Source organism: Lolium perenne, chromosome 3, assembly GCF_019359855.2.
Source record: "Lolium perenne isolate Kyuss_39 chromosome 3, Kyuss_2.0, whole genome shotgun sequence".
Classification (NCBI taxonomy): domain Eukaryota; kingdom Viridiplantae; phylum Streptophyta; class Magnoliopsida; order Poales; family Poaceae; genus Lolium; species Lolium perenne.
In genome coordinates this window covers 210,759,347-210,779,706 of record NC_067246.2, presented here as the reverse complement: position 1 = coordinate 210,779,706, position 20,360 = coordinate 210,759,347, and the positions used below count along the sequence as shown (strand labels likewise).

Sequence of the window (20,360 nt, the reverse complement as noted above, 5' to 3'; positions counted from 1 at the left end):
TGGAAGCTATTGCACTTATTGTTATTTGGTTGGAAACAGAAAATGCCTCATATTGTCTTGAATAATTTGATACTTGGCAATTGTTTTGAGCTCTCAAGTAGATCATGATTAAGCTCTTGCACCATGTAGTTTAAACCTATTAGTGGAGAACTACCATAGAGCTTGTTGAAATTGGTTTGCATTATTGGTCTCTCTAAGGTCTAGATATTTTCTAGTAAAAGTGTTTGAGCAACAAGGAAGACAGTGTAGAGTCTTATAATGCTTGTAATATGTTCTTATGTAAGTTTTGCTGTACCGGTTCATACTTGTGTTTGCTTCAAACAACCTTGCTAGCCAAAGCCTTGTACTGAGAGGAAATGCTTCTCGTGCATCCAAAACCTTGAGCCAAAACATATGCCATGTGTGTCCACCATAACTACCTACTATGTGGTATTTCTCTGCCATTCCAAGTAAATACTTCATGTGCTACCTTTAAACAATTCAAAATTTATCATCTCTTATTTGTGTCAATGTTTTATAGCTCATGAGGAAGTATGTGGTGTTTTATCTTTCAATCTTGTTGGGCAGATTTTCACCAATGGACTAGTGGCTTCATCCGCTTATCCAATAGTTTTGCAAAAAAGAGCTGGCAATGGGGTTCCCAGCCCCAATTAATTAACTTTCATTAATAATTCTCTTCACATATTTTGCTCTGATTCATCAGTAAGCAACTTAATTTTGCAAATAGACACTCCATCATGGTATGTGAATGATTGGAAGGCACCCGAGGATTCGGTTAGCCATGGCTTGAGAAAGCAAAGGTTGGAAGGAGTGTCACCCAAAAATAAAAATAAACTAAACTAAAGTACATGTGTAAACAAAAGAGAAGAGGGATGATCTACCTTGCTGGTAGAGATAACGTCCTTCATGGGAGCCGCTCTTTGAAAGTCTGTTTGATGAGGGGGTTAGAGTGCCCACTACCATTCGTTGACAACAATAAACACCTCTCAAAACTTTAATTTTATGCTCTCTATATGATTTCAAAACTTGAAAAGCTCTAGCACATGATTTAATCCGTGCTTCCCTCTGCGAAGGACCTTTCTTTTACTTTATGTTGAGTCAGTTTACCTACATCCTTTCCATCTTAGAAGCAAACACTGGTGTCAACTGTGCATTGATTCTTACATACTTGCTTATTTGCACTTATTATATTACTTTGTGTTGACAATTATCCATTAGATATGTATGTTGAAAGTTGAAAGCAATTGCTGAAACTTAAATCTTCCTTTGTGTTGCTTCGATGCCTTTACTTTGAATTTATTGCTTTATGAGTTAACTCTTATGCAAGACTTTTGATGCTTGTCTTGAAAGTATTATTCATGAAAAGTTTTGCTATATGTTATCTATTTGTTAGCAACTATAGATCATTGCCTTGAGTCACTTCATTCATTTCATATGCTTTACAATAGTATGATCAAGGTTATGTAAGTAGCATGTCACTACAGAAATTATTCTTTTTATCGTTTACCTACTCGAGGGCGAGTAGGAACTAAGCTTGGGGATGCTGATACGTCTCCAACGTATCTATAATTTCTGATGTTCCATGCTTGTTTTATGACAATACCTACATGTTTTGCTCACACTTTATAATGATTTTATGCATTTTCCGGGACTAACCTATTAACAAGATGCCGAAGAGCCAGTTCCTGTTTTCTGCAGTTTTTGGTTCCAGAAAGGTTGTTCGGGCAATATTCTCGGAATTCGACGAAACAAAGACCCAATATCTTATTTTTCCCGGAAGATTCCAGAACACCGAAGGAGAGTCGGAGGCGGGCAGCAGGGGGCCCACACCATAAGGTGGCGCGGGTGGCCCCCTGGCCGCGCCAGCCTATGGTGAGGGGGCCCCAGGCGCCTCCTTGCGCCGCCTCTTCGCCTATAAGACCCCTTTCGACCCAAAAACGCGATACGAATTGAAGAAACTCCAGAAAAACTCTAGGGGCGCCGCCGCCATCGCGAAACTCCAATTCGAGGAGATGAATCTACATTGTTAAACACGCCGCCGGGACGGGGAAGTGCCCCCCGGAAGCCATCTCCATCGACGCCACCGCCTCCATCATGCTCCGTGAGTAGTTCCCCTATGGACTACGGGTTCTAGCAGTAGCTAGTTGGTACTCTCTCTCCCATGTATTTCAATACAATGATCTCATGAGCTGCCTTACATGATTGAGATCCATCTGATGTAATCGGTGTTGTGTTTGTTGGGATCCGATGGATTGTTACATTATGATTAGTCTATCTATAAAGTTTGTGAAGTTATTGTTGCTGCAATCTTGTGGTGTTTAATGCTTGTCACTAGTGCACGAGTGGCATGATCTTAGATTTAAGCTCTATAATTATTGCTTAGATTGTATCTACAAGTTGTTTGCACATATTGTTGTCCGGAACCCGAGACCCCAAAGTGACAGAAATTGGGACAACCGGAGGGGAAGGCTGTGATATGAGGATCACATGTTTTCACCAAGTGTTAATGCTTTGCTCCGGTGCTCTATTAAAAGGAGTACCTTAATCGCCAGTAGATTCCCTTGAGGCCCGGCTGCCACCGGCTGGTAGGACAAAAGATGTTGTGCAAGTTTCTCATTGCGAGCACGTACGACTATATATGGAAAACATGCCTACATGATTAATAATCTTGATGTTCTGTCTTAATGCTATTTCCATCCTATCAATTGCCCAACTGTAATTTGTTCACCCAACACTTGTCACTTGTTATTGGAGAGTTACCACTAGTGTAGATCGTGGAACCCGGTCCATCTTTCATCATCATATACTCGTTCTATATGACATTGGAAGTAGTATCAACTATTTTCTCGTGCCATCGCCTACGTGTTATTCTTATTCGCTGTTTGTGTTACTATTACTATTGCTCTCATATTACTGCTGCTTTCACATCACCCCTATTACTAGTGCTTTTCCAGGTGCAGCTGAATTGACAACTCAGTTGTTAAGGCTTATAAGTATTCTTTACCTCCCCTTGTGTCGAATCAATAAATTTGGGTTTTACTTCCCTCGAAGACTGTTGCGATCCCCTATACTTGTGGGTTATCTGCAGCATGAGCAGCGAGCATGTCTGCGCAAGGTCGGGAACGGGGTTATCACAAAGATGAGATCAGAGACATGCTCATACTTTTCATTGAGGCCTTGGAGGAAGCGAAGGATGATTTCATCATAAGCGACAGGAGCACAGACGTCCGTGAGGGCGTCAGAGAAGTTGTTGATCAGCATGAAGTACTTGGCGATGGTGCGCTCACCCTGAGACACACGTCCAAGCTCGGTGAGGATGAGCTGCCGGTTTTTCTTATGGTCGTTCAAGAGATCGTCGATGGTGGCCCAAAGTTGATGAGTAGGAGCATCCGACCCCATGATGGTGTCCAAGATCTCCATGGAGACTAGCCCACAGATCCAGGATACGATGGTGGCGTCGAGGAGAACCCACTCGGGGGTGCGGGTTGAGGACGGCGTGGGAAGGAGATGATCCTCCACAACGTACTTGCGCATGTCAGCTCGAAAGAATTTGCGCCACTTTCCATAGGTAGCAGCGGCGAGGTCGAGGGTGATGGGCACAAGCGTCTTGATGTTGGGGATTGTGATCGCATGAGTGTGGAGGGCAAAGAGGGAGAAGGAACCTACAACGACAAGGCTTTGAGCATCAGCGAATTCCTCCTTTTTCTCATTCTCGGAATGCGTCATGGTGGCACCGTCGACTAAGCTTCGAGCAGAAGAAGAGGGAGGCCGGCCAAAAGAAAGATTGGTTGTGGTGGTGATTTAAGGTTTAGCGGCGGAAGAGAGGAGAGCTAGGACGGGTTAGGGTTTCACTCTTATTCCATGTAATTTGGGGATTAACCACGCGTTGTAGCGCTTGTATTGCTCATGTATAAATAGGATATTACAAGCCCTATCTTGAAGTACAAGTCAGGTACAAGTTCATACTTTTGATACTTGGCAATTGTTTTGAGCTCTCAAGTAGATCATGATTAAGCTCTTGCACCATGTAGTTTAAACCTATTAGTGGAGAACTACCATAGAGCTTGTTGAAATTGGTTTGCATGATTGGTCTCTCTATGGTCTAGATATTTTCTAGTAAAAGTGTTTGAGCAACAAGGAAGACAGTGTAGAGTCTTATAATGCTTGTAATATGTTCTTATGTAAGTTTTGCTGTACCGGTTCATACTTGTGTTTGCTTCAAACAACCTTGCTAGCCAAAGCCTTGTACTGAGAGGAAATGCTTCTCGTGCATCCAAAACCTTGAGCCAAAACCTATGCCATGTGTGTCCACCATAACTACCTACTATGTGGTATTTCTCTGCCATTCCAAGTAAATACTTCATGTGCTACCTTTAAACAATTCAAAATTTATCATCTCTTATTTGTCAATGTTTTATAGCTCATGAAGAAGTATGTGGTGTTTTATCTTTCAATCTTGTTGGGCAGATTTTCACCAATGGACTAGTGGCTTCATCCGCTTATCCAATAATTTTGCAAAAAGAGCTGGCAATGGGGTTCCCAGCCCCAATTAATTAACTTTCATTAATAATTCTCTTCACATGTTTTGCTCTGATTCATCAGTAAGCAACTTAATTTTGCAAATAGACACTCCTTCATGGTATGTGAATGATTGGAAGGCACCCAAGGATTCGGTTAGCCATGGCTTGAGAAAGCAAAGGTTGGAAGGAGTGTCACCCAAAAATAAAAATAAACTAAACTAAAGTACATGTGTAAACAAAAGAGAAGAGGGATGATCTACCTTGCTGGTAGAGATAATGTCCTTCATGGGAGCCGCTCTTTGAAAGTCTGTTTGATGAGGGGGTTAGAGTGCCCACTACCATTCGTTGACAACAACAAACACCTCTCAAAACTTTAATTTTATGCTCTCTATATGATTTCAAAACTTGAAAAGCTCTAGCACATTATTTAATCCGTGCTTCCCTCTGCGAAGGGCCTTTCTTTTACTTTATGTTGAGTCAGTTTACCTACTTCCTTTCCATCTTAGAAGCAAACACTGGTGTCAACTGTGCATTGATTCTTACATACTTGCTTATTTGCACTTATTATATTACTTTGTGTTGACAATTATCCATGAGATATGTATGTTGAAAGTTGAAAGCAATTGCTAAAACTTAAATCTTCCTTTGTGTTGCTTCGATGCCTTTACTTTGAATTTATTGCTTTATGAGTTAACTCTTATGCAAGACTTTTGATGCTTGTCTTGAAAGTATTATTCATGAAAAGTTTTGCTATATGTTATCTATTTGTTAGCAACTATAGATCATTGCCTTGAGTCACTTCATTCATTTCATATGCTTTACAATAGTATGATCAAGGTTATGTAAGTAGCATGTCACTACAGAAATTATTCTTTTTATCGTTTACCTACTCGAGGGCGAGTAGGAACTAAGCTTGGGGATGCTGATACGTCTCCAACGTATCTATAATTTCTGATGTTCCATGCTTGTTTTATGACAATACCTACATGTTTTGCTCACACTTTATAATGATTTTATGCATTTTCCGGTACTAACCTATTAACAAGATGCCGAAGTCCAGATCCTGTTTTCTGCTGTTTTTGGTTCCAGAAAGGTTGTTCGGGCAATATTCTCGGAATTCGACGAAACAAAGACCCAATATCTTATTTTTCCCAGAAGATTCCAGAACACCGAAGGAGAGTCGGAGGCAGGCAGTAGGGGGCCCACACCATAAGGCAGCGCGGGTGGCCCCCTGGCCGCGCCAGCCTATGGTGAGGGGGCCCCAGGCGCCTCCTTGCGCCGCCTCTTCGCCTATAAGACCCCTTTCGACCTAAAAACGCGATACGAATTGAAGAAACTCCAGAAAGACTCCAGGGGCGCCGCCGCCATCGCGAAACTCCAATTCGGGGGACAGAATCTCTGTTTCGGCACGCCGCCGGGACAGGGAAGTGCCCCTCGGAAGCCATCTCCATCGACGCCACCACCTCCATCATGCTCCCCTATGGACTACGGGTTCTAGCAGTAGCTAGTTGGTACTCTCTCTCCCATGTACTTCAATACAATGATCTCATGAGCTGCCTTACATGATTGAGATCCATCTGATGTAATCGGTGTTGTGTTTGTTGGGATCCGATGGATTGTTACATTATGATTAGTCTATCTATAAAGTTTGTGAAGTTATTGTTGCTGCAATCTTGTGGTGTTTAATGCTTGTCACTAGTGCACGAGTGGCATGATCTTAGATTTAAGCTCTATAATTATTGCTTAGATTGTATCTACAAGTTGTTTGCACATATTGTTGTCCGGAACCCGAGACCCCAAAGTGACAGAAATTGGGACAACCGGAGGGGAAGGCTGTGATATGAGGATCACATGTTTTCACCAAGTGTTAATGCTTTGCTCCGGTGTTCTATTAAAAGGAGTACATTAATCGCCAGTAGATTCCCTTGAGGCCCGGCTGCCACCGGCTGGTAGGACAAAAGATGTTGTGCAAGTTTCTCATTGCGAGCACGTACGACTATATATGGAAAACATGCCTACATGATTAATAATCTTGATGTTCTGTCTTAATGCTATTTCAATCCTATCAATTGCCCAACTGTAATTTGTTCACCCAACACTTGTCACTTGTTATTGGAGAGTTACCACTAGTGTAGATCGCTGGGAACCCCGGTCCATCTTTCATCATCATATACTCGTTCTATATGACATTGGAAGTAGTATCAACTATTTTCTGGTGCCATCGCCTCTGTGTTCTTTATTCTTCTTCTTGTGTTACTATTACTATTGCTCTCATATTACTGCTGCTTTCACATCACCCCTATTACTAGTGCTTTTCCAGGTGCAGCTGAATTGACAACTCAGTTGTTAAGGCTTATAAGTATTCTTTACCTCCCCTTGTGTCGAATCAATAAATTTGGGTTTTACTTCCCTCGAAGACTGTTGCGATCCCCTATACTTGTGGGTTATCTGCAGCATGAGCAGCGAGCATGTCTGCGCAAGGTCGGGAACGGGGTTATCACAAAGATGAGATCAGAGACATGCTCATACTTTTCATTGAGGCCTTGGAGGAAGCGAAGGATGATTTCATCATAAGCGACAGGAGCACAGACGTCCGTGAGGGCGTCAGAGAGGTTGTTGATCAACATGAAGTACTTGGCGATGGTGCGCTCACCCTGAGACACACGTCCAAGCTCGGTGAGAATGAGCTGCCGGTTTTTCTTACGGTCGTTCAAGAGATCGTCGATGGTGGCCCAAAGTTGATGAGTAGGAGCATCCGACCCCATGATGGTGTCCAAGATCTCCATGGAGACTAGCCCACAGATCCTGAAGGAGATATGCCCTAGAGGCAATAATAAAGTGGTTATTATTTATATCTTTATGTTTATGATAAATGTTTATATGTCATGCTATAATTGTATTAACCGAAACATTAGTACATGTGTGATATGTAGACAAACAAAGAAGTCCCTAGTATGCCTCTTAACTAGCTTGTTGATTAATGGATGATTAGTTTCATAATCATGAACATTGGATGTTATTAGTAACAAGGTTATATCATTGTATGAATGATGTAATGGACACACCCAATTAAGCGTAGCATAAAATCTCGTCATTAAGTTATTTGCTATAAGCTTTCGATACATAGTTACCTAGTCCTTATGACCATGAGATCATGTAAATCACTTATACCGGAAAGGTACTTTGATTACACCAAACGCCACTGCGTAAATGGGTGGTTATAAAGGTGGGATTAAGTATCCGGAAAGTATGAGTTGAGGCATATGGATCAACAGTGGGATTTGTCCATCCCGATGACAGATAGATATACTCTGGGCCCTCTCGGTGGAATGTCGTCTAATGTCTTGCAAGCATATGAATGAGTTCATAAGAGACCACATACCACAGTACGAGTAAAGAGTACTTGTCAGGAGACGAGGTTGAACAAGGTATAGAGTGATACCGAAGATCAAACCTCGGACAAGTAAAATATCGCGTGACAAAGGGAATTGGTATCGTATGTGAATGGTTCATTCGATCACTAAAGTCACCGTTGAATATGTGGGAGCCATTATGGATCTCCAGATCCCGCTATTGGTTATTGGTCGGAGTGAGTACTCAACCATGTCTGCATAGTTCACGAACCGTAGGGTGACACACTTAAAGTTGGATGTTGAAATGGTAGAACTTGAATATGGAATGGAGTTCGAATATTTGTTCGGAGTCCCGGATGAGATCCCGGACATCACGAGGAGTTCCGGAATGGTCCGGAGAATAAGATTCATATATAGGATGTCATTTTATGTGAATTAAAATGATTCGGAAGGTTCTATGGAAGGTTCTAGAAGGTTCTAGAAAAGTCCGGAAGAAACCACCAAGGAAGGGCTCCACCTCCATGGCCGGCCAACCCTAGTGGGGGAGGAGTCCCAAGTGGACTCCCCCTTAGGGGGCCGGCCACCCCCCATATGGAAGGGGGGAATCCCACCCCAAGTGGGATTCCCACCTTGGGTAGGTTTCCTTTTCATATGGAAGGTTTTGGGTTCGGGTCTTATTCGAAGACTTGGAGTCCAACACTTGGGGTTCCACCTATATAATGAGGGGCCAAGGGAGGGGGCCGGCCACCCCAAGACCACAAGCTGGCCGCCCCATTGAAGTGGCCGGCCACCCCCTCCCAAACCCTAGCCGCCCCCCTCTCCTCCATATCTCCCGCGTAGCTTTAGCGAAGCTCCGCCGGAGTTCTCCACCGCCACCGACACCACGCCGTCGTGCTGTCGGATTCAAGAGGAGCTACTACTTCCGCTGCCCGCTGGAACGGGAGGTGGACGTCGTCTTCATCAACAACCGAACGTGTGACCGAGTACGGAGGTGTTGGAGATATGCCCTAGAGGCAATAATAAAGTGGTTATTATTTATATCTTTATGTTTAAGATAAATGTTTATATATCATGCTATAATTGTATTAACCGAAACATTAGTACATGTGTGATATGTAGAAAAACAAAGAGTCCCTAGTATGCCTCTTAACTGGCTTGTTGATTAATGGATGATTAGTTTCATATCATGAACATTGGATGTTATTAATAACAAGGTTATGTCATTGTATGAATGATGTAATGGACACACCCAATTAAGCGTAGCATAAGATCTCGTCATTAAGTTATTTGCTATAAGCTTTCGATACATAGTTACCTAGTCCTTATGACCATGAGATCATGTAAATCACTTATACCGGAAAGGTACTTTGATTACACCAAACGCCACTGCGTAAATGGGTGGTTATAAAGGTGGGATTAAGTATCCGGAAAGTATGAGTTGAAGCATATGGATCAACAGTGGGATTTGTCCATCCCGATGACGGATAGATATACTCTGGGCCCTCTCGGTGGAATGTCATCTAATGTCTTGCAAGCATATGAATAAGTTCATAAGAGACCACATACCACAGTACGAGTAAAGAGTACTTGTCAGGAGACGAGGTTGAACAAGGTATAGAGTGATACCGAAGATCAAACCTCGGACAAGTAAAATATCGCGTGACAAAGGGAATTGGTATCGTATGTGAATGGTTCATTCGATCACTAAAGTCATCGTTGAATATGTGGGAGCCATTATGGATCTCCAGATCCCGCTATTGGTTATTGGTCGGAGTGAGTACTCAACCATGTCCGCATAGTTCACGAACCGTAGGGTGACACACTTAAAGTTGGATGTTGAAATGGTAGTACTTGAATATGGAATGGAGTTCGAATATTTGTTCGGAGTCCCGGATGAGATCCCGGACATCACGAGGAGTTCCGGAATGGTCCGGAGAATAAGATTCATATATAGGATGTCATTTTATGTGAATTAAAATGATCCGGAAGGTTCTACGGAAGGTTCTAGAAGGTTCTAGAAAAGTCCGGAAGAAATAAGGATGGAAGGTGGGGACTCCACCCACCTTGGCCGGCCAACCTAAGGGAGGAGGAGTCCCAAGTGGACTCCCCACCATGGTGGCCGGCCACCCCACCAAGGAAAGGGGGGAGTCCCACTCCCCCTAGGTTTGGACACTTGGAAGGTTTTGTTGGGGTCTTATTCGGACTCTTTGACCTAAACCTTGGGGCCACCACCTATATAAAGAGGGGGAGAGAGGGGCTGGCCGGCCACTCAAGCCACCACCATGGCCGCACCCCTCAAGGGTGCCCTAGCCGGCGCCCCTCTCCCCAAACCCTAGCGGTCTCTCTCCTCCACCATATCCCGCACGCTTAAGCGAAGCTCCGCCGGATTTCTCCACCACCACCGACACCACGCCGTCGTGCTGTCGGATTCAAGAGGAGCTACTACTTCCGCTGCCCGCTGGAACGGGAGGTGGACGTCGTCTTCATCAACAACCGAACGTGTGACCGAGTACGGAGGTGCCGCCCGTTCGTGGCGCCGGAAGCGATCGTGATCAAGATCTTCTACGCGCTTTTGCAAGCGGCAAGTGAACGTCTACCGCAGCAACAAGAGCCTCATCTTGTAGGCTTTGGAATCTCTTCAAGGGTGAGACTCGATATCCCCTCGTTGCTACCGTCTTCTAGATTGCATCTTGGCTTGGATTGCGTGTTCGCGGTAGGAAAAATTTTGTTTTCTATGCAACGTTATCCTACAGGAGGTGCTGCCCGTTCGTGGCGCCGGAACCGATCGTGATCAAGATCTTCTACGCGCTTTTGCAAGCGGCAAGTGAACGTCTACCGCAGCAACAAGAGCCTCCTCTTGTAGGCTTTGGAATCTCTTCAAGGGTGAGACTCGATAAACCCCTCGTTGCTACCGTCTTCTAGATTGCATCTTGGCTTGGATTGCGTGTTCGCGGTAGGAAATTTTTTGTTTTCTTTGCAACGTTATCCTACAGTGGTATCAGAGTCGTGTCTATGCATAGATGGTTGCACGAGTAGAACACAATGGTTTTGTGGGCGTTGATGCTCTTGTTGTCTTTAGTTTGAGTACTTTGTATCTTTGTGGCATAGTGGGATGAAGCGGCTCGGACTAACTTTACATGACCGCGTTCATGAGACTTGTTCCTCGTTCGACATGCAACTTGTATTGCATAAGAGGCTTTGCGGGTGTCTGTCTCTCCTACTATAGTGAAGATTCAATTTACTCTTCTGTTGACAACATTAGTATCACCGTTGTGGTTCATGTTCGTAGGTAGATTAGATCTCTCTCGAAAACCCTAAACTACGTAAAATATGCAAACCAAATTAGAGACGTCTAACTTGTTTTTGCAGGGTTTGGTGATGTGATATGGCCATAATGTGATGATGAATATGTATGAGATGATCATTATTGTATTGTGGCAACCGGCAGGAGCCTTATGGTTGTCTTTAATTTTCATGTTGAGTAGTATTTCAAAGTAGTTGTAATAGTTGCTACATGAGGTGAACAACCATGAAGACGGCACCATGGACCTTGACGCTACGCCGACGATGATGGAGATCATGCCCGTTGATGATGGAGATCATGTCCGTGCTTTGGAGATGAAGATCAAAGGCGCAAAGACAAAAGGGCCATATCATATCACATATGAACTGCATGTGATGTTAATCCTTTTATGCATCTTATTTTGCTTAGAACGCGACGGTAGCATTATAAGATGATCCCTCACATTAATATCAAGATAATAAAGTGTTCTCCCCTCGTATGCACCGTTGCCAAAGTTCGTCGTTTCAAAGAATCTCGTGATGATCGGATGTGATAGATTCAACGTTCATATACAACGGGTGTAAGCCATGTTGCACACGCGGAATACTTGGGTTTGCTTGACGAGCCTAGCATGTACAGACATGGCCTCGGGACAACGGAAACCGAAAGGTTGAACACGAGTCATATGGATGATATGATCAACATGTTGATGTTCACCATTGAAGCTACATCATCTCACGTGATGATCGGTTTTGGTGTAGTGGATGTGGATCGTGTACCACTTAACAACTATGAGGGATGTTGTATTAAGTGGGAGTTCATTAGTAATTAGATTAAAACATGAACTAATTATCATAAACATAGTCTGAGTAGTATTTTGAATTAATTTTGTAGTATTTGCATCTGTTTTCTACCATGCGTTAGTCTTGTAATTGAGATAGAAATACTGTTAAAATCTGATAAAAAACTTTACGGATTGGTACCGTATTGTTAATGAATCAAGAAATGATTAAGTCCTATTGCAAACTTTTAGTAAACCTCACATTGTTGATTCAATGAGCTATGGTTTCAAATTAGTACCTAAAGTTATCTTGTCTCCATGAAACTTGAAGTTCAAATCTGTTTGAAAAGTAAGGAGCTGAAAAATTTAGTTTTCAGAAATAATCAAGGTATAAGATATATGTGATATCTAAGACCTTATTGCAAGATGATAGAATATAATTTGGTGAGACTACATAAACTCATAAGTTTTATGGGAATGTACGAAGGTTGAAGACGCAAGGCGTCCCAATCCTCCAACTATTGGGGCACTAACAATATTCGCATATCCATGAAGTTATCATCCTTAGTATGCACCGTTGCTAAGACTCGTCGTATCGAAACATCACGTGATGATCGGGTGTTATAGATTCTACGTGTGCATACAACGGGTGCAAGCCAGATTTGCACATGCGAATACCAAAGGTTAAAACTTTATGAGCCTAGCATGTATAGACATGGTCTCAGAAAGTCATCATGATACAATGGATAAAATTATGAGTGAAATTGTTCATCATATTACAAGGTTACTAATAGTGAAATCCGGAACACTTGTCATATGATGATCAACTTCAAAGTAAGAACCTCAAGGTTATTGGTATTTGACCAACAAACCGAGAAGTTATTGAAGTTGATGTGTTATTCTGAATAATGAGGAAAGCTAAAAGAGAAACTGCAAAAGATATTTTGGCAAAAAGAAAAGAAAAGACTAGAAAGTCTAGCTCAGGTGTATATAAATGATATACATGTTATGGTTGTATTCCTAGTTAAGTCACACTATGAAATTCTTGGGTATTAGTACTATATTGGTTGGTATGAAGTGTCATACAAAACAACGCAATACAAGAATACAATGGCCTAAGTGACTGACAAAGAATATGATAAGAATGCACGTCTGGAACAAAATAAAGTGTTATTATGTTCATCGTTGGCATTCTATCTAGCCCTTAGGATTTATAATAAAGAACTTAATAATTGTTATTTTGCTCTGGTCAAATGAAAACAATGAGTTGTTCAAATTATGACATTACTCCATGTACGATGGATAAGTTATTATAAATCTTAATGGTGAAACATACATACATAACACTGACGCTAAAATGACATAAGGCAAATGATTTGAATTCCACTTATTTGTGGAACCGCCATTTAGGTCATGTTAGAAAGAAACGCATGAAGGAACTCCATGTAAATGGATTTTTGAAGTCATTTGATTTTTGAATCATTTGGCGCTTGCAAATATTTTCTAAAGAGAATGATTAAAATACCGTTCATAGGCCAAGAGTTGAACGGACAACTAACTTAGTGGAAAAATACATGATGATGTATGTGGTTCATTGGATATAGTTGTGTGCGGGAGATTCTTCTACTTCATGAAAACTTTCAACAATGAATTGAGTATATGTGGATATATTCGATAAGGAAGAAGTTTGAAACATTTGAATAGCTTCAAATAAATTTCAGCATGAAGTGGAAATCATCGTAATAGAAAAGTCAAATATCTATGATTGGATCATGGTGGAAATATTTGAATTACGAGTTTTAGCGAACATCTAAGAGATTCATGAAATTGTTCTACAACTCACATTTCTTGGAGTATCATAATAATGATATAGTATCCGAGAGATGTATCTAAACCTTGTTGGATTAATGATGAGATAAAATATTATGACGCCATTATATTTTTGTGGATTATGCTTTAGTGACTACCGCTTTTACACTAAACTAGCAAAGTGGCCCTCGCAAATGCGAGGGCATCATCTATAGTACGGTCTAATAAATTAATTGATGGATTTATTAATATTTATATATTTATGCGGGTAACACTACTATGTTTTCCACAACATTATGTTATTATGCCACCTTTATTCAGTGCTATTATATTGGGAGTCAATGTTTCATGAAGCAAAAACACATAGCTATTTTACTTAGCATGCATTTATTTACTTACTTATAAATATAGTTCTTCCAAGAGTACCAAATTAAGATCCATGTGTGTCATTTGTATAAATATTAGTTAACACTTCAAATTTAAATATGGACAATGAGCAAACCAATGGTTGATTTGGTAGGTGGTGTGCATATGATATTAAATCAGTACGCTTCTGACAATTATTTGAATGTGACATGACTGGTCCTTTTTACATACCATCATATTATTAGCCTTAGTTTCGTCTCATAGTTTCGTCTCATGCCATTTCATTGGATGTGCATGGTTATCAATACCTGAATCCAAAAATTCAGACCGTGGGTAGGTTGGTTGATCATCCTTTACCTGATATTACATCAGTTGGTATATTCAATTGTGATAACTGTGGCAGCCGTTGGTTTGTTTTGCAAAGAATCAAAGAACGATTACATTTACATGTTGAGGTACATTAATGCATTAATTATTTTTGTACTAATAATTTTCGCATTTGAATATGCAAGGCAAGCTGAAACATCAAAAAGGATGTTGAACCTTATACATATTTAGAAATATCAGTAATCGAATCATTTTCTTACTACTCTTCTACTGCAAAAATCCTAGTGCTCATAGAAAGATAACTAATTGGCCAACTAAAACCATGAAAGCAGATTGTGGTTGCTGATAAAATTTATATGCAGAAATATATTTTTCAATATTTGCACGGTGCTAGTTTGGTGCACATTACATGTGAACTGAATACAAACATGGTGATACTCTCCATACCCGGTGAAGAAGCAATTTGTGTGACAAGTACCTTAGGCAGTTCCAAAGTCCGGACTCATGGGCGTTGAACCTTGGTAAAAAAAAATCATGATATTCTAGCTAAATCATCGTATTACCTATACTGTAGAATACAAACCTAAAAGGTAACATAATTACATAAAATATGAGTACTGTTAAGGGACGGATTGCTAAACCCAACAGGAAACTATAATCCTTCAATCATAAAGTTTATGAGAACAATGATGCTTCAGATGCGAAGTATTTTTATTTCTAGATATTACTTTGGGAGAGGCTAATACTATCTTGCATATTTCAGAGAGAAATTGAAACTTCTATCACAGTTCATAGTATGTGGGCTCTGCTTTTCTCATAACCATATGAGGATATTAGCAGTAATTAGAAGGCCACCTGAATTAAGAACGTAAGTCTCTTCGCTGAACTGTTATTGGACATAGCATGGGCATTGCATTCACATAATGGTTAAGGCATATGCCTGCTTGTCGAGGCGTGCCATTTATGATAGCTGCTCATCAAACCACAATTTTTGGGGTTGTATATATAACATGGACATGCATTGTCAATTTTTTGAGAACATTTAAACATGTGAATAATTGACACATAGATAATAGATGAGCAAGTACGTGTCAGTATATATATATGTATCAATTAAATGGAACTCCGACTATATTTTTATCGAAGTAAAACTGATTAATCATATCTGAGATGATGATTCCATTAACCGTACTAACCACACCATGATTGAGCGAGTGCAAATCAGATGCACTGCATGAAGGATTTAAGAGGTATTGCATCTCATCCTAATATGTATTTTAAGCACACTACAAATGGTAATGACCAGGATATCCTATCGCTAGCAGACGTGCTAAACCCAGTTTGATATGAAAAGCTTTATGGGGTTGGTTTAGAATTTTCAATCCCATCCCACAAAATATCCTAATCATTGTGTTTAATCTTGGAGTTCCATCTCGTAGCATAATAAGAGAAACAGTATGGATGCTTTCTAGTGTTCTACCGTACAACTAAATTTCTCCAAGAAAATTTCGGAGTATGTGTTACATTACGCGTCAATCATCATTTAGTTTAATCTTGGGTTCCATCTCGTATCACAATAAGAGAAACAGTACGGTAATGCCTTCTAGTGTTCTACAGTAGAACTAAATTTCTCCAAGGAAATTTCATTGTACGTGTTACATTACATGTCTACATGAATGCATCCGCTGCCCCTCGTCTGTGTTTGATATGAATCATTAGTTGTTTTGATTAAGTAATATATCTGTCTGCCCAATACTACACGTTTCTAGTAAGGCAAACATGCTCAGCAAAAAATCTTTTTTCTCTCTCTTCTGATTAGCATATGGCTAGTAAGGCTCTTTATATATGAAGTTGATTCAGACATACACATGACACAAAAAAGTTTGAGTTGATTAAGACCAAAGAAAAATACCTGACATGTACATCTGCGTGCTTGAGGAAGTACCACATGCACTGAGACTGTCGTGCATCCAGCTGCTGTACGTCTCCAGCTGCTTGCCTTAGTTGAGGAAGTGCATACAACTGCTGGACGTCCAGCTCTTGGTCTTAATTACGGTACCGAGTTTTCTGTACGCCGGCGCGGATTGGAACGTCCAGCTCTTGATCTTACCACGCGCCCAGCTTTCTGTACGCCTGCGCGAATCGGAGCAGCCGAAGCACACATATCCGACAGAGCATCTTGTAAATCCTCATCTGCCACGCATCACGTTGATAAAACCACAGAGAGGATCACATATTATTAGTTAGTACAATAGGTTGCCTACCAAAGCTATTAATTTTGTTTCGGTAGCCCCTTGCTGTTGTTTTATCTGAAAGACAAAAAAATATTAACTGTACCAACTGATTTAGTAAATATGGCGTCAGAATAAAAAAAAGTACTCCTGAGGCAGCACATACAGAGGTTTTTAAAATCAGTTTTCTTCCTGAAGTTCTGCATCTCATTCAACACCCATAGCTCCATTGCTCCGAAATTTAAGTAGGCACTTAAGAGCCAACGGTAAGCATTTTTAGTTCTTTACCTTGGAGAATATTTTTTTGGTCCGATCGTCAACGGTGATCCGCTCATCCTAATGGTCCAAGAAAACATAGCTCGTACCCTTTGCTCCACTGACTGAAGCATTGCAAACAAATTCAGAGTAGCCATTGAAAACTCAAGATGCAGTCAGACAGAAAGTATAATCATAGGAGGCCTAGATACAACATATTTAAAATGTCCAAAAAACAAAACCATTGATCCATAAATCAATAATAAATTTAATATGAATAATCTGAAAAATAATAAAGGGGATAGCCGGATAGGGAAACAGCTGGCCGTGGTGGCTCTTGTTGCCATCGTTAACGCTGCAGCGTGGAGCTAAGCTAAAACAAAGAAAAAAGTTGTAATCTGAAGAAGAGATGGCATGCATGTAGCTAGAGTTAATTACTTGCACGTTGCAACAAATCACAATCAGCTTTCCAGGGTGCATATGCGTAGGCAGCATGTGCATGATCGCTGATCCTAGGGTAGACCTACAGCTGACGCCGGTATACCTGCAGGCGGAGAAGATTTGGTGAGGTCACCTGAAGAAAGTGAGATAGATGGTGTCAATACATAAGAGCCCAGGGCAGCAACATCAAGCAATCAAGGAAAGCTAACGGACGAGGAGATTTGGCCGCTGTTTGCAAGACGGCTAGCCAGCGATCTGTTATGCCAGGCGGTTTTCTCCTCGCGGCCAACGGTGGAGTCACCTCCGATCTTGTTTCGGCGTCCTTTAGCTAAATACTGTTCCATTGCCATCGTAGAAGTGGTGTAGATCTCCAGATCGGAAAACATAAGAGGACTCTATATATCTGTGGTAGTGCGTGCATGCACTCTCCTTCTTTTTGGTGCTTGCTTCGCTACATCATTACATGGAGCAAAGCATCATGGATTTAAGGCTGCTAGGATTAGCTATGGCGTCTGGGGCACCTCGATGCGCAGCCATGTTAGGGAGAAAAGCGAAAATAAAAGAAAACGGTGAAGGAGATACGAATCCCTTATTCCCCTTGTAATGGCAATGGTGGGTAATTTGACTTAATTTTAATCTAATGGTTGTAGATTTTCAGTCTATCTAATAAATGGTCAGATGTTTCTGATTTTTGTGGGAATTTCTACAGATTTATCTATTTTCTGGTTACCCGTAATTTACTTTTAATATATAATAGATAGAGCATCATCATGATCCGTTGAAATGACACCATACGAGTTATGACATGGGTATAAACCCTAATAGTCCTTTCTTTAAATTTTGGTCTAAGAGTTTACAACCAAAATCGGATGAATGTCTTTGTTGGTTATCCCAAAGTATTAATTGGGAATTCTTTCCACTATGGATACAAAGACAAAAGTGTTTTTCTTATTTCCGAGAAATTGTTTCTAGTGAAGTATTTGAGTGGGGGGACAATATAATTTGATAAGGTTTATGAACCTGAGCATAATGATCAGAGTAGCGCAGCATCGGAATTGGTTTCGGAAGCGGCCACGACGATCATGGCTCCCATGACTACAAAGTGTTTTAGCCATGGAGATCGAAGTACATATTGAACCTTGTAGGTATGGTTTACTTTGTGATCAAATAAATGATTTGTGGACAAAGGATTGATTTTGAACAATGATAAACCAACTACAAACAAAGAAGTTATGATGGGCCCTGACTCCGTTAAAATGGCTATACGCCATGAAATCCAAGATAGATGAATACTTTTTGAAAATAAATAGATCTATAAAATTGATGGACTTGGATGAAATATCCATGAAGAAGCTTGACTTGTCGAAAAGTTGTTTACGACAAAGTTCAAAGAGTTGACTACGACAAGATTAGATCTTCCGTAGCAATGCTTAAAGTCTATATGGATTATTCTAGTAATCACTACATATTTCCTTTATGAGATATGTTAGTAGGATGGAAAATACATTACTTATCAGAAGTGTGTATTAAAGGTGTATACAAGATACAACCAAGAGTTTTGCTGGTCCATGGAATACTAGATAGGTATACGAACTTCAATTGGATGACGTAAGTATCACGGAGTTGGAATCTTCACCAGATGAAATAGTCAAAGAGTTTTTGATTTCATCAGAGACGATGAAGAGGCTTGCATTTGCAAGAAATTAAGTGGGAGCGCTAAGACATATTTATAATACTTTATGTAGGTGACATATAGTTGGTTATAAATGATGTAATTATATACTTGATTAAAAGGTTTCATTGAGAAATTAATTTCAATGAAAGGATATGGACTGAAACATATCTAGTGTCAAGATCTATGAAGATAGATTGAAACACAAAATAAGTTTAAGTCAAAGTACATAGAATGGATATTGAAATAGTTCAATATAGAAATATTAAGAAAATGTTCTTGTCATGTGAAGGTTTAACAAGACTTGAGTGTATCTGACACTCAATGAGTAAAAACACATGAGTGATTTTAGATCATGAATAATATGTACATAATCAGATATCTTGTGCTCTTAAAAGTTAGGAGCATATACCAGAATGATTCATGTGATGATCATTGAAAAACAGTAAGAATATTCTTGAGTACTTAAGAAGAACCAAGAATATATATATATAGTTTTTGTATGAAGAAATGACAAACAAATCGCTGTAAGGTGTTACACCGATATTGGTTTTGTCACATATAAAATATAATTTCAAATCTCAAATTTGACTAAGTGTTGTTTAAAAGGTAGCACAATGAGTTAGAAGTTGTCTATGTTAAATTTAGAAGAGTTCTAAATATTGTGACGGATTCTACAAACGAAAGGCAGAGTATGTCATTGTTTTGACAATGACTGAGGATGTTAAGTCAAGAAGTTCTTTGAGAACTTGGTGTAGTTCCGACAGAGTCGGAACTTTGAAGCTATATTGTGTGTGACAATATTAGTGACATATTTCAGACCGCGGAATTAAGGTTCCACCAGAAGACCAAACATAATTAATGCCGACTCATTTGGAAATGAGTGATGCGTTAAGACGCAAATGAATTACAAAATACATACGGTTCTGAGTATGTCAGATCCGTTGACTAAAACCTCTCCCGTGAGCAAAACATGATAAAGCACCGGAAGGCCAAGGTGTTATATCTTTACAAATGTAAACTAGATTATTGACTCTAGTGCAAGTGGGAGACTGAAGGAGATATGCCCTAGAGGCAATAATAAAGTGGTTATTATTTATATCTTTATGTTTATGATAAATGTTTATATGTCATGCTATAATTGTATTAACCGAAACATTAGTACATGTGTGATATGTAGACAAACAAAGAAGTCCCTAGTATGCCTCTTAACTAGCTTGTTGATTAATGGATGATTAGTTTCATAATCATGAACATTGGATGTTATTAATAACAAGGTTATATCATTGTATGAATGATGTAATGGACACACCCAATTAAGC

The 20,360-nt window shown here is 40.3% G+C and overlaps 1 protein-coding gene across 1 annotated transcript; it reads right to left on the bottom strand.

The window, feature by feature from the left end:
* Positions 1 to 3,078: 3,078 nt before the first annotated feature.
* On the bottom strand, positions 3,079 to 3,726 carry LOC139838091 (uncharacterized). The gene has a single exon (XM_071827443.1). The coding sequence runs from the start codon at positions 3,724 to 3,726 to the stop codon at positions 3,079 to 3,081; it is 648 nt and encodes a 215-aa protein (XP_071683544.1).
* Between the last annotated feature and the right edge of the window lie 16,634 nt (positions 3,727 to 20,360).

Coding starts and splice junctions, on each gene's coding strand:
- LOC139838091 (XM_071827443.1), bottom strand. CDS start 3,726: ATGACGCATTCCGAGAATGAGAAAAAGGAGGAATTCGCTGATGCTCAA.